Raw genomic sequence first — 14,999 nt, 5'->3', positions numbered from 1 at the left:
CCAGTTTGGTGTCATCTGCAAGTTGGATGAGCATCCCCTCCACTCCTTCATTCAAGTCTTTTATAAAGATGTTGAACAACAATGGACCCAGAACATGTGCCCAGCTAAATGGAAATACAGTGGTGCCTCACAAGACGAAAAGAATCCGTTCCGCGAGTCTCTTCGTCTTGCGGTTTTTTCGTCTTGCGAAGCAAGCCCATTAGCGGCTTAGCGGATTAGCGCTATTAGCGGCTTAGAGGCTTAGCGGATCAGCTGATAAGCGGCTTAGCAGCTCAGCTGATAAGCGGCTTAGCTGATCAGCTGTTAAGCGGCTTGGCGGCTTAGCGGATCAGCTGATAAGCGGCTTAGCGGCTTAGAAAAAGGGGGGGAGGGAAAAAAACCTGCAGGAACTCGCAAGACATTTTCGTCTTGCGAAGCAAGCCCATAGGAAATTCGTTTTGCGAAGCACCTCCAAAACGGAAAACCCTTTCGTCTAGCGGGTTTTCCGTCTTGCGAGGCATTCGTCTTGCGGGGCACCACTGTAGAATGTACTAAGTCACTGTGTCAGGGAACTGCCATCGGAGCCAAGGGTGGTGGTAAGGCTCCCCGATGACGCTGGAGAGGGAACCAGCAAGGAGAGAGGGAGAGCTTCCGCTGAGGAAGGGGAGGCTGAGGGAGCTTCGGAGGGAAGGCTCAGGGACGGTTCCAGCGAGACCAGCGGGGAGAGCACAGGACCTCCTCTTGGGACGCCCACTCTGCGCAGAAAGCTTCCGTGCAGGGAAGCTAGGCGGCGACTTGCTGTCAAAGAACTTTTATGTTGGAGGAAATTCAGGAAACGCCCACTGACGGATTCTGCCAGTGATTGAGACAGCCACGGAGAAAGGGCTGTCCGGCCAGGGAAAGGTTTAACCAAACTACTCAGCTTGGAGCAGTTTGGCGCTTACGCACAAGCAACCCCATATCCCATTACACACTGTTACCTTAAAAATGCTGATGCATTGATGAAACACAAGTGTGCTGTGAAAAAGGAAGACAGCCATATGTCACACATATGAGTACTGTAAAAATTCAGCACTATACCTGTAGACGTCTTACATTTCCCTTCTGTAGATTGCAACAAAGGAGCCGGAGACAAGGATGGTGATCGCTGATCCCTTTTAGGTTGGAAAGGTTCCTTCATTCGTTTCACCACATCTTCAGAAAGCTAACACAATTTTAAAAGCAGAGAGAAAGAAAAAGAGAGACTAGTTGTATTATAGCAGGCACGTCCAACAGGTAGATTGTGATCTACCAGTAGATCACTGAACGTCTGTGGTAGATCACTGGTAGATCCATGGCTCCTCCCTAAGAAGCTCAACAACTTTGACCTGAACCCAAAAAAAGGGGTTAGATCACTGCCAGTTTTTAACTCTGTGAGTAGATCGCCACCCCTGTATCAGAATTTGGATGAATCCCCAAACTAAGTGTTGGAGATCAAGAAATCATAATTCATGTGCTGCTGCCTTCATCTCTCTATCTCTTCTCTGGAAATTATTGGAGATGCAACAACTTACCCTTAATAACAAAAGAATGACAATAACAAAAGAATACCCTTAATAACAAAAGAATGACAAACACTCTAGAGGAAAATAATTATTCACTAGTCAAAATTTTAGTTTGCTGTCTGCTGCTAATGGGCTGTTATGATGTGCAGGGTATATAGTGATCTAAAAACAGTCCTAATAAGACTGATTATTTTGTTGTATTATTTTTCTGTAAGCTACCATAAGTATACCTGAAAGGTATACAGTACATTCCCCCAAAATACATTTAGGCATGAATAGGAAAGGGATTGCATAGCAGGTATTTATTTGTCATTTTGACACTCCTCAGGCAATGCTGGAAGAGTAAAGTTACCATCTTTGAGAATGTCCCAAAAAAGGAACTGAATATGCTAGAAAATAATTTTCTAAAAATGATTTTTAGAATATATTTGGAATTCTAGCCCACCCTATTCCTAAGGGTCTATGCACATAAGGATAAAAATAGCAAGAGACAAGAATATCAAATAAACTTATCGTGATTACAGATATATTTGTTAGTATGAAATTAAAAAGAAAAGCCTAATCCCTTTGCTGTAGATTGCTTAGGGCTTCTCTAATAGAAAGCAAGAACAGGATTATCAAATTGCCCTTCCCCAAATAAGGACTCTGCTGGAGCAGGCCAATGACCCAGGAAGTCCAGCATCCTGTTCTCACAGTGGCCAGCCAGATGTCTGTGAGAAGCCTGCCATTAGGACCTTTAGCTGTGAAAGTGGGCACAGTCAGTATTTCTTTTAGGGGGCAGGCTTTACGTTGGGGGGGGGGTAAAAACTGAGTTATCTGCCATGCAATTCATCAGTCAGTTAAATATTTTATTTATTTACTTGATGGGGGGGGCACTTGCCTGGCTATGCCCATGGCTGTGGAGCCCAAGCACAGCTATCATGGCTAGTAGCTACGGCTAGCCTTATTCTCCATTAATTTGTTTACTCCTCTTTTAAAGGCATCCAAGTTGGTGGCAATCATGACTCCTATAGGAGTGAGTTCCATAATTTAATGATGTGTTGCATGAAAAAGTACTTTTTTTGTTGGTCCTGAATCTTCCAACATTCTTCTCCTTAGAGTGAGCTTTTGTTTCTTCTCTCTCTCTCTCTCTCTCTACTATCCTTTCCTCAGCTGTTTTCAATCCTTATCTGATCTCTGTTTTATACTCTTTAATCTACCAGTTTGATTAGTCTTCATGACAGAACTGCTTGCAACAACCAAAGCTAAATCAATGCACCTTCTACAAGTTGCATACTGCGAAAAAGCTTTTTATATATATTTTAAAAGTTGCTTACTGTACTTGGGAAGCTGACGAGGCTTTTAAAAAAAATTCCCTTAGCTAGTAACTTTGTGATGGAGAGCAGATACTAATCAATTACAACTGATACAAATAATATTGCTTGAAACTGATCCAGTGTTTTATGAACACTTCCACACTTGAATTTGTAAACTTGCAATGTTTAATGACTTGCAGTTTGGTTCTTGTCATTCTGCACTCACAAGCAACAGAGTACTTGGGGCCTTGTAAAATGAAAAGATGTTTACGGTTACAGAGAAATTCCCTTGATATTAAGAACTTAGGATCGCCTCAATTATTCAAAACATACACACAGATACAGTGGTACCTTGGTTTTCGAACATCTCGGAAGTCAAACGTTTCGGTTTTCGAACGCTGAAAACCCCAAAGTAAATGCTGCCGTTTTTGAACGCGCCTCAGAAGTTGAGCAGCTTCCGCTGAGTTTTTTTCAATTTTCTCTACTGAATTTGCAAACAGCCCTTTGCGCCTCAGTTTTCAAACGTTTCATAACTCAAACGATCTTCCGGAATGGATTACAGTGGTACCTCAGGTTAAGAACTTAATTCGTTCTGGAGGTCCATTCTTAACCTGAAGCACCACTTTAGCTAATGGGGCCTCCCACTGCCGCCGCACTGCCACTGCGTGATTTGTGTTCTCATCCTGAAGCAAAGTTCTTAATCCAAGGTACTATTTGTTGGTTTCTGCTCTCTTCACTGTGCAGCGAAATGCTTGTCACAAGACAATGTTTACATTCCAGTCAGAGTTGCTGTTGGAGTTTCTCACGGGAAAGGAGACTGGATGTGACGTACACTGGTTTCCTGTTTTTCACTGTTCACACAGTGTGTTCTCTCCGTGCATCAGAGGAGAGAGGATGCTTTCTCTGCTCCGGCAGAGGCAAGATGTTTTTCTGTAATCTACCAGCTTTGAAGTGTAAATAAAGTAATATAGAGTATGTGGCACGTACTCCTCATCATTCCGCTGTGCTTGGGACACTGCAAATTCAACATTCCTGGTTATCGGCCCAGAACAACGCAGTCAAAGTGACGGATGGACTTCGGAGTGCCGGCAAAGAATGCAAAGGAAAGCAGAGGGACGGATCGGACGATATCTCCGCGCGTCAGGATGATTGATGAGAGGTATGTTGCTCATGCTCCGGGCAGCCTGCCAGCTTCTATTTAATGGCTTTATGGCTGGACTTTGAACTTTTATGGCCATTTTGCCGGGCACAGGCAAAGGCGGAACAAGCTCCTATGCTGGGGAAACCGAAAGTAACTTTTAAAAGTGCTTTTGGAATAAAGCAGCTGCAGCAGTGACGCAGCATAATTTAACGCAGCAGAAATGGCGAATGCAAAGCTAGCTGATGCTTTTGGGATTCCTAAGCTCAATAAGAAAAACTATGCGGACCGGGTTCTCTATGCAGAGGCTATTCTGCGGAAAGAGGGTCTGTTTGAAGTAATTACAGACACCCTCCCAGCTCCAGTTACAGATGCATGGGAAGCTAAAGATTCCAAAGCAAGGGGAACTCTTACATTGATAGTATCCCCAGAAGAGCTCTGTCTATTGCGTGATAAGACCTCAGCCAGACAAATTTGGGACGCTTTGAGAGAGGCTCACTTGAGGACAGAAGCTGGATCCACTATGTTTTATTTTACCAAGCTGCATAATATGGCTCTTGCTGAAGGTGGAGATGTGCGTACACATCTGATGGAGATGCAGAATCTGAGACATGAGCTGCAACAGAGAGGACTCAACTTTCCAGAGGCTGTGTATTCCTTCATGATACTACAATCTTTGGGTTCAGGTTGGGAGTCTGTTGCCACTCAGATTGCTGTACAGCCAACTGCTCAGCTGACAGTGGACTATGTTACTGCCGTGATTCTGAATGAAGCAGACCGCCGGGGTGCTAGCTGCATGGGTAAGGGGGAGTCTTCACAGACGTCATCCCAGAGTGCAGTGGAAACACCAGATGGCGCCAAAGCTTTGAAGGCAGTGAAATGCTACTCGTGTGGACGTCTAGGCCATAGAAAGAGGGAATGCAAATATCCCAGGGCCAAGACAGAGCAGCGCAGCGGAAGCTCACCGCGTGGAAAAGGCCTGAGCAAAGGCAAAGGTCCGGTGTCCAGGACAGAGCAGCACAAGGCAATGGTCTCACGCTTCACTCCAGAGGTTGCAAAGGTCCAGAAGACGTCTAGATCTTTCTTCGTTGTTGATTCGGCTGCAACGCACCACATGTGCAACGATAAGCGACTGTTCGTGTCTTTTACACCGCAGGAAGGTGCAATTCACCAGGCGGATGACCACGATCCTCAGTAAAGGCTACGGAACTGTTGTTCTTCACAGTTTGGACTTATCGATAAAGGATGTACTTTATGTACCAGATGCCAAACATAATCTGCTCAGCGTTGGACAGCTGAATGAGCGGAAAATTGACGTTTCCTTTAAGAACAAAAGGTGCATCATCACAAAGAAAAATGATTATGTATTGCATGCTGAATATGTTGATCGTTTGTATGTTTTGTATTTTGATGATGATGTGCAGGATGACACTTGTTGCATTGCAGGTTCTAACAAAAGTTTGCATGCAGAATGTATTCATGATTTTCACCGAAAATTTGGTCATTTGAATTTTGAGGCAGTATCTAAAATGCCTGCCTTGGTTGAAGGTATGACTATTAAACCCTGCAGGTACCACATGAAGTGCAAGGCATGCGCAGCAAACAAGGTGAAAATGGCTGCGAAAGGTAAGGTGTCTAGTAGGCAAGCTACAGAACCATACCAAATTGTTCATGCTGATTTGGTTGGACCACTAGCGCCCTCTTTGGGTGGAAATAGGTACTTCATGGTTCTCATTGATGCATTTTCCAGGTATGTTTATGTGTATAATCTCAAGCAGAAATCAGAGGCTTTTCCAAGGTTCAAGGAATTCTGTGCTTGGTTGGAAAATGTGCATGGTAAGAAGATAAAAATTCTTTTCACTGATCGCGGGGGGGAATTCACTTCTCAGCAGTTTGAAGCTTTTCTGTCTGAGAAAGGAATTCAACACGAGTTGTCTAGTCCTCGCTCGCCATGGCAGAATGGACTTTGCGAGAGGGCAAATCAAACATTGCTTCAAGGGTTAAAAACCTTGCTGCATGATGCAAATCTTCCAGAGAGTTATTGGGCTGAATCTCTCTCGTGTTTTGTTTACAGTTATAATCGCAGGTTATCTTCAGCGATTGGTTGTACCCCCTATGAGAAGATGTTTGGCAAGAAACCATATATCAAACACATGAAAATTTTTGGTTCTGACATGTGGGTTCACTCACCACAAAACTCCAAGTTAGACAAGCGTGGTTTGCATGGTATCTTTCTAGGTTATCAGAAAGGTTCTTACAGAATAATGATGACTGACTCAAAGACAATTAAGCTCAGAAGAAGTGTTGAGTACAATGCCAAGTGGGGGGAGAATGTGGGAATTTTCCAATGTTATCCTGATGACAGTGATGAGACTGAGGATAGTCAAAAGCAGCCACAGCAACCCACACCCACTGATGAAGGTTCTGATTCTGAGTCTGAAACTGAATCGGGTGATTCAGAGGATTTCAAGAGTGCGAAAGCCTCTATGCGACCCTCTGAAAGCTCTGATCAGGAATTGGAAGAACCATTGTTCACAATAGGTCACTTTTCTCCTAAGAAGGAAGAGGAGAGTGTTGAAGACCTAAGGCTAATTCGCAGGTCACAAAGAGCCACGAAAGGCAGACCTCCAAAGAGATTTGCTGATGAATTTGCCAAGATAGCAGTAACAGCTGTTAAAAGCTCCAAGAAGGTATTTGAACCTTCAAGTTTCCAAGAAATCCAGGATTTGGATTCAAAGGAAGCTGAGCCATGGTTAAATGCCATGAAGGCTGAGCTTGATTCCTTGGAAAGGAACAAAACATGGGACCTTGTTCCAGTAGTTCCAGGAATGAAACTGCTTGGAAGCAAATGGGTCTTCAAAGCGAAGACTGATCAAAATGGCAAGATAGTCAGACAGAAAGCCAGATTGGTAGCCAGAGGTTTTGCACAGGTACCAGGTGAAGACTATCACGAGACCTACTCACCCACAGTGAGGTATGAGAGCATTAGGCTTATGCTCAAGCTAGCTGCAGAGGAGAATCTACACATTAGTCACCACGATGTGAATACAGCTTTTCTGTACGGATCTCTAGATGAATCACTTTATATGCTTCCACCTGATGGCGTACAGGTAAAACAGGGATTTGTTTGTGCTCTGAAGAAGTCCCTTTATGGTCTCAAACAAAGTGCACGGTGTTGGCACACAAAACTCACTGAAGTGTTGTTTTCTCTAGGTTTTATGCAAGGGAAAGCTGATCCATGTGTATTTGTCAAAGAGGAGGGGCAAAAGAAACTGTATTGCTTGTTTTATGTTGATGATCTTTTATTCTTTTGGAAGGATGTCACAATGTACAATAACTCCCTAGCTCAACTGAAAGAACACTTTGACATGAAAGATCTTGGTGAGGTAAACAACTACCTATCTCTTGAAATAGAAAGAGATCAAGATGGTAACATTCTAGTACACCAGTCACGGAAAATTGCTGATGTGTTAAGCAGACTAAACCTGATGGATGCTAACCCTGTAGACACACCGATGACAACAGGTTATCAGGTAGATGACACTGAAGAAGCATTTTCTGACACTACACTGTACAGAAGTGTGCTAGGCAAGCTAAACTTCATTGCCAGATATTCAAGACCAGACATTGCTGTTAGCTGTAATTTGCTAAGCAGACAAGTCAACAATCCTACTGTTAAGGATTGGAAAGCTCTGAAACGCGTAGCGCGGTATTTGAAAGGCACTATGCATTACAGACTGAGATTTAACAATCAGAAGTCTGGTGGTCTTGAGATATTTGCAGATGCAAGTTTTGGAAGTGACACTGCAGACAGGAAAAGCACGTCTGGAGTTTGCTATATGTACAATCAGGGTCTATTTGATTGGTCATGCAAGAAGCAAACAACAGTTAGCTTAAGTACTTGTGAAGCTGAACTGAATGCACTGTCTTATTCACTTAAGGATTGTGAATGGTTGTTACAATTGTGCAAAGACATGAAAATTCCTGTCAAATGTCCAATCCAGGTTTACCAGGACAACAAAGCATGTTTGGCTTTGCTGAATTCTGAAGGTTGTAAGCAAAGCACGAAGCACTTGCAATTGAAGTTGCAACATGCTAGGGAACGTATTCAGAAGGGACTCGTAACGGTGTCCTATATGCCAGGTAATGAAATTCCTGCTGATGTATTGTCCAAGATTGTATCAAGGGATCAACACTGTACCTATGTGCAGAAGTTGGGTTTGTACTGATATTGTACGAACACGCTGCCCAGTGATGTTCACAGAAAGGGGGAGGATGTTGGTTTCTGCTCTCTTCACTGTGCAGCGAAATGCTTGTCACAAGACAATGTTTACATTCCAGTCAGAGTTGCTGTTGGAGTTTCTCACGGGAAAGGAGACTGGATGTGACGTACACTGGTTTCCTGTTTTTCACTGTTCACACAGTGTGTTCTCTCCGTGCATCAGAGGAGAGAGGATGCTTTCTCTGCTCCGGCAGAGGCAAGATGTTTTTCTGTAATCTACCAGCTTTGAAGTGTAAATAAAGTAATATAGAGTATGTGGCACGTACTCCTCATCATTCCGCTGTGCTTGGGACACTGCAAATTCAACACTATTTCTGGGTTAGCGGAGTCTGTAACCTGAAGCGTCTGTAACCCGAGGTTCCACTGTATGTTCAAAAACCAAGGTACCACTGTACTACAATGTGCATTTTATACCAATTTGTTTTGCATAGTCCAGATGTTGTACTCTGAGACTACACTTCTGTTGGACATACTGCCATTCTCTAAGATTGGATGCACATTAATAATAATAATATCAAATGAGCTTTCTATACAGAAGCTATTGAAGACTGTACTGTAACATGTCACAACCCTTTTCTCCACATACACATGATTTAATTGAATTGACAGCTGTATGCATCCATCTGCAGTGCTGTTAAATGGCAAGGCTGTCCCTACTTGCCTACAATTCCATATTGCTTTTATGAGCAGGAGTAGCATGCTCTTTTTCCTCAGCTGCCTCCTACATTCAACAAATTATACTGGGTTTGGACCTGGGTTCAAATCCCTTTTCACTCACTAACATGACAAGTAGCGGTCAACAAAATTATTCTCAAATGATTTTGCCACATGTATAAAATGGGATTAAAAAAAAAATACCTCACAAAACCGCTGCGAAGTAAGAATTAGAAATAAATTTGAGCACTTTAAACAACACTAGAAATCTTTATTAATAAAAAGGCTACTAGGCCATCTGCCTTCATAAGCCACAAGATGCTCTTCTATTAAGAGTATTGCGATAATTGAAAGACTAGCAGTTTTAAGAATGTAAGAAGAGCCCTACTGGATCAGATAAACATAAGGACCCAGGTGTCAAAAAATGTTATTTATGTATGCAACTAAGGTGGCCCGTGTTTTGTTAGCCCAAAAATGGAAAACAAGTGAGGTCCCAACCAAAGAAGAATGGCAACTTAAACTGATGGAATATGCACAGCTTGTGGATCTAACTTATAGAATAAGAGAACAAGAACATTAGTTTAAAGAAGAAAATGTTCACTGAATATATGGAGGGAAACTGTGTACACTTGAAAACGCTGGCAGCATTAAGAGAATTTGAACAGTATAAATAAGTTTTGATGGAAGTAATAGTGGAATACTGAATGGTTTAGTTTATATAAAATATGTGGGGATTTATGCTATGCAGAATGAACCATGGAAAGAGAAAATATCAATGACTTCCCTTCTTAAGGTTTAAATGTATATTCAAAATTGTAAAACTATATATATATATATTAATATAATATAATATAAGAATGACAGATGTAAGGAAAGCCATGCTGGGTCAGACCAGAGGCCCACCCCATCCAGGATCCTGTTCTCAGAGTAGCCAGCCAGAAACTTATGGGAAGCCCACATGTACTCTCTTCTCTTGAGTTTCCCAGCAACTGATACTCATGGCCCTATTAAACGTGTCACATTAAAGGAGTCGTGGGCTTTAAGAAGAAATGTAGGTGGACACCTTCAGGAAAGCAGGAGTATCTTTTCCCTACCAAACACACTTTATAACCTTGGGGACCATTAGGACTCAATCCAGAGTAGCCCATGACCCCTAGATCCCGTGTCCCTGCTCCCCAGAGACATCCTCTCAGTACTCCCATGCCCCCCTCCACCACCCCCGGACTTGCCTAGTCCCCCGCCCCGTCCCCCTCCCCCCCCCAGCCCTTTACCCGGCAGGCGCCCGCCACCCCGCGCTCGCCCTCCTACTCACCCGGATGCCCTGCAGGACTCGCACTCGCTCCTGTTCATCCATCTCGAAGGAGACCTTCCTATTGCCATGGCTACTCCCGCCACCCCCCATAGCAACAGCAGGAATAACCACCGCGGGCGGGAAAACCAATTCCCTCGGCTTCCTCCCTACCCGGGATGGGGCAGAAAAGAGCAAGATCTACACACAGACGGAACACACCGCTCTACCAACCTACAAGCCCGCGCCTGGTTGGCGGCTGTCGGCGAAGGAGCCAATGGCAAGGCGCGGTGTTGGAGGCCGGCCGCAAGGCACGCTGGGAATTGTGGTCTTCCTGATCCAAATGCTGCCCGCCGAGGATGCTGCTTACCGGCCGAAGGTGGGATGCAATGGATCGGGAAGGCAGGAGGTTTCTTTGCGTCCTGCGACAGCACACGATGGCCGCAGCTGTTGGGTCAAGACCTCACCTGGGACCTTGGGCCTCTTTTAGCTAACAGGCGCCACTTTCACTACAGAGGTGCAGTTTAGTCCATTCATTTTAGAAGCCCCTTAAACACAGGGTTGTGTTGGGTTTTGTTTTTTTTAGGATGGCGGCAGGCTTGCTGCTAATCAAGATTGATCCATTGCCCTTGCCACTTCTGTATTCTTACTTGCCCATGACATTTTGCATGCGGTTTCTACTGTGGTGATAGGTTTTAGGATGCGCAGAATTTTAATTTTCCGAGCCTCGATTCCTAGCAAGGAGCATAGTTGACAGCTTCTGTCTGAAACTACAACTCTGGAATATGCACATTTGCTTGGTTGGTGGACTGAGTAAGCCCACCAAACACAAGGGTACTTACTTATGTAAACGTGCTTAGGATCAAGCTGCCCTTGAACATAGTATGAGGTTAGTTGCTGACTAAATTGTATTGCTATTTATTTATTGCTATTTTAGATTGTGAGAATTCACAAACAGCAGACCAGACTACTTTTCAAACTTCAAGTTTAAGTTTTGTTTTTAATATTTCTTTCAGGAGTTATAATAATAACAGCAGGACTAAATTATTTTCTAATTCCCTCTTGTGGTATGATCCCTAATCATTAAGCCAGAAGCATAGAATAATTAGGGCTATATAAGCCTTAAAATCACCTGGTTTAGATGTGGCCAAGTAAGTGTGGCTTTTTCTCAACCTAACTGAAGCTAGTTCCACTGAAATATTTGCGACAGCTCCGTCTGTTTTTAAAACTGAGAGTTCCATTAAAAAGAAAAAAGGGGCAGAAGGAATAGGACTAAGATCTGGAGAGAAGAAAGAAGGGGAGCTGCTATCGAGCACACAATATTAAATTCAGTGTAGCAAAGTACTTGCAAGGGAAAAATATCAAAATCCTGTAAGATTTATAGTGGCTGCATTTATGAATGAAAAAATGACTGGTCAGTAAAGTATTGGGGTGGGAGGCAGAACTCTTACTAAAAATTGCAATCTCTCGTTCAAATATGATTTTCTTTTTCAAAAAGCAGGTTGGGTCAGGGCTTTGTTCCATGCAGCGCAGCCTCAACTGTCTTGGAGCTGGATACAACTGCACAGAACAGGGGCTACATCAGTGTTTCTAGCACTGAACATATGAAGCACAAATGCACATCTCTAAAGTGATTCCCCAGCAGCTGGGCTGCTTTCACCTAAATGTATGTTCCTAATAACAGGTATTATCATTTCTGTAAGTACATCAGCCTGCAGCCAACCAAACAATTGACTGTAATAACTTGATATGTCTGCTTTGGCCTAATGTGGGCTGGTATTTTATTTTTTTCTGTAAGTAGGTTTTAATCTAATTTTAATGTATTTTTGTACACACCCTAACAATATTTACGTGAAAGGCATTTATTTTAATAAAATAAAAATCATTGAGAAAATTCTTGTCAGAGTAGATCCACTGAAGTTAATAAACCTAAATTACTTGTGTCCATTAATTTGCATGTGTTTCTCTGATTAGGGCTAGCAGTGCAATATGTGAGTAATTTTGGTAAGTGAGCAAAATTGGGAACAAGAATAGGCTTCTGCTTAAATGCGTAATTTTTGCTGGAAAAAAACCTGAGGTTATTCTTATAATTGTTGAGCTTCCCAGACATTTAATAATTTATGCCAAAAAGGGGACTGCCAGACTTTTTTTTGTTTTTGGGTGGGACACAATCACATAGAGAAATCAGGTTAATTAAAATGAATTTGGCACAAAACAATGCACTGGAAAGTGTGGGATAATATTTCCCTGACGCATTGTCACGAACCTCCCTGCAAATTTTGTGCAAACAATCAGGACAAATGCTCAATACACAGGTTGTCAAGTGAAAGGGGAAATTAAAATGGGCTCATAAAGTTTGGAGACTGTAAAATTAACTGTAGATGTCTGTGTTGAGATAAGCCTGGAGGAGGAAAAACTGCCTGTTCCAGACAAAATAATTGTAATGTTTTTGTCATCATACAGAGTGCGGGGAGGGAAGGCAGGCTACCGTCATGTAACTGATGCCACCCACCCTAGGTACCCTTCCCTCCTAGGAAACAATAAAGGAAAGCACACTTATAATTGCACCAACAAAAGCAATTAATGATAAGTGAACTTTCAAAATGCAAGGTGCATCCAAATCACAAATATTTTGTTGATATGCTATGATGAAGGCGGGCCGATGCCAATACAAAATAATAGAACAGTTGTTATCTATTTAAAAACATGAAACAGCTAATTGTAGGCTCCGGAAGTTTTTTTTTTTAAAAAAATCTGTAAAGGGACTTTGGCATGCATTACCATAGCAACCACAATAAAGAAATCCTCCAGTGTATATTAAACACGAAAAGCATAATAAAATACAATTATTTGAATCCAACATTTTAAAAGGCTATCCATTCCACCCAGGGCACATTGATTTCAATCAGCAAGAGAAAAGCCCAGTTTAAATGACAGGTTTAAATCATGTTTCCACATAAAAATGAATGCTGTGTTTTCAGAACAAGGAAGGTTGCTAGAACAATTAAAACACATCCGGTTTGCAACTAATTAAGGTCTTTATACTACCTAGAAGCACACTGCACGCGCCTTTTGCAGTAAAGAATTATATCTGCTTGCAGGCAAGGGAGTCCTTGTGAAATTAATTTCTCTCCGTCTTTCAATCCCTCTGTACAAATGCAGAGTCACAAAGCAAATTAAGAACTTGAAGACAAGCCAAAGGAGTGTTTACTCAACAAGGGTTTAGGATTTCCCTCCTCCCCTCAAAAAGACCCTCAATGCCTCATGGCAAACTGTTTTCGAGACTGAAGGGAATTTCAAAACTCATTTCATAGAGATCCCGTGTTCAATCCCAGGCAACTTTGAGTAGGACTGGGAATGTCCCCTTCCTGAAACCCTGAGAAGTTGCTGCTAATCAATGTTGACAATATAATACTGAGCTCAATGTCTCCTTGGTGGAGGCAGCAGTTCAATGCATGTGGGTGAAATCAAGATATCCTTTTGGTTTAGCTCAGGGTTTCCCAAGCTTGGGTCTCCAGCTATTTTCAGACTGCAATTCCCATCATCCGGGACGGATGATAAGAGTTGTAGTTCAAAAACAGCTGGAGACCCAGGTTTGGGAAATCCTGGTTTAGCTCAAGCCCTTCTAGAGGCCTAAGCAAAACTTTAGATTTGGGACTTTGAGCCCAGAACTTTCCAAAAGCAGATATTGATTGTTGCTGCCTAGTAATTATCCCTACATGAAATGGAAAAAAATCCTGTCCTTTTGGTCAATCGTACATTTTTTTAATATAAATTTCTCCCATAATAAAAGACTATTCTGTTGGATCATATGTAATGGAACACCTGAGTGGTGCTACCAGGAGCATGGGCATGGGCATATCACAACAGATTTAAATGAGTTTATTTAGATGTATAGCTACGGATTTAGAATATGAATGTCCAAAGCAGCAAGCCAACTAATTTCCCATCTAAATCACCTTTGATAAATTCTTTAATTTGTATCCTTCCCCTAATCAGTTCCTTTTCAATTCAGCAGTGCCCAGCTAATTTTCCAATAGATCTTGTTTCAAATCAGTTCAGTGCCCCTCTTCAGGTGTCTGAATTCATTACCCCGAATCATATCTCAAAAAATTCACCTTGATTTATTCCCCCAAATAATCTACCAAGTACAGTGGTACCTCGGATTACATACGCTTCAGGTTACACACTCCGCTAACCCAGAAATAGTGCTTCAGGTTAAGAACTTTGCTTCAGGATGAGAACAGAAATCGTGCTCCGGCGGCGCAGCAGCAGCAGGAGACCCCATTAGCTAAAGTGGTGCTTCAGGTTAAGAACAGTTTCAGGTTAAGAACAGACCTCCAGAACGAATTAAGTACTTAACCCGAGGTACCACTGTAGTTCAGATCACCTCCCAGTTCAATTTTCCCCAAATTGCATGAGAAGCACTCAGGCAACTCAAAACTTGATTCAGGGCCCCCACTCCATGGGCACCTCCAAAAAGCACAATCCTTTTTTCCAGCTCCAAACATGGTGCAGGGCAGAGATAATTCCTGGGATAGTGCTGCGGGTTCTATGGTGCTCCATGTGCTTCAGAAGCACAGCATGAGAACAAGTCCTAACCTTAGCCAGTGTGGTGTAGTGGTTAAGAGCAGTGGACTCATAATCTGGTGAACCGGGTTCGCTTCCCTGCTCCTCCACATGCAGCTGCTGGGTGACCTTGGGCCAGTCACACTTCTCTGAAGTCTCTCAGCCTCACTCACCTCACAGAGTGTTTGTTGTGGGGGAGGAAGGGAAAAGAGATTGTTAGCCGCTTTGAGACTCCTTAGGGTAGTGATAA

At 42.8% G+C, this 14,999-nt stretch overlaps 1 protein-coding gene across 6 annotated transcripts in view; it reads right to left on the bottom strand.

The window, feature by feature from the left end:
• CHCHD6 (coiled-coil-helix-coiled-coil-helix domain containing 6) overlaps positions 1-10,424 on the bottom strand; it is a 200,248-nt gene extending 189,824 nt beyond the window's left edge. For 2 of the 6 annotated variants that reach the window (XM_079964596.1, XM_079964600.1), the window contains exons 1-2: positions 10,205-10,424; positions 1,060-1,183 (exon numbers count right to left, since the gene is read on the bottom strand). In XM_079964596.1, the coding sequence (XP_079820722.1) occupies positions 1,060-1,183; positions 10,205-10,294 (214 nt within the window). In that variant the 5' untranslated portion in view covers positions 10,295-10,424. The remainder of the gene's footprint in view (positions 1-1,059; positions 1,184-10,204) is intronic. The other 4 variants (XM_079964598.1, XM_079964601.1, XM_079964597.1 and 1 more) reach the window with 3 other exon arrangements.
• Positions 10,425-14,999: the final 4,575 nt, after the last annotated feature.

This window comes from Podarcis cretensis (assembly GCF_951804945.1).
Source record: "Podarcis cretensis genome assembly, chromosome: 2".
Classification (NCBI taxonomy): Eukaryota; Metazoa; Chordata; class Lepidosauria; order Squamata; family Lacertidae; genus Podarcis; species Podarcis cretensis.
This window is presented reverse-complemented; position numbering and strand designations above follow the sequence as displayed.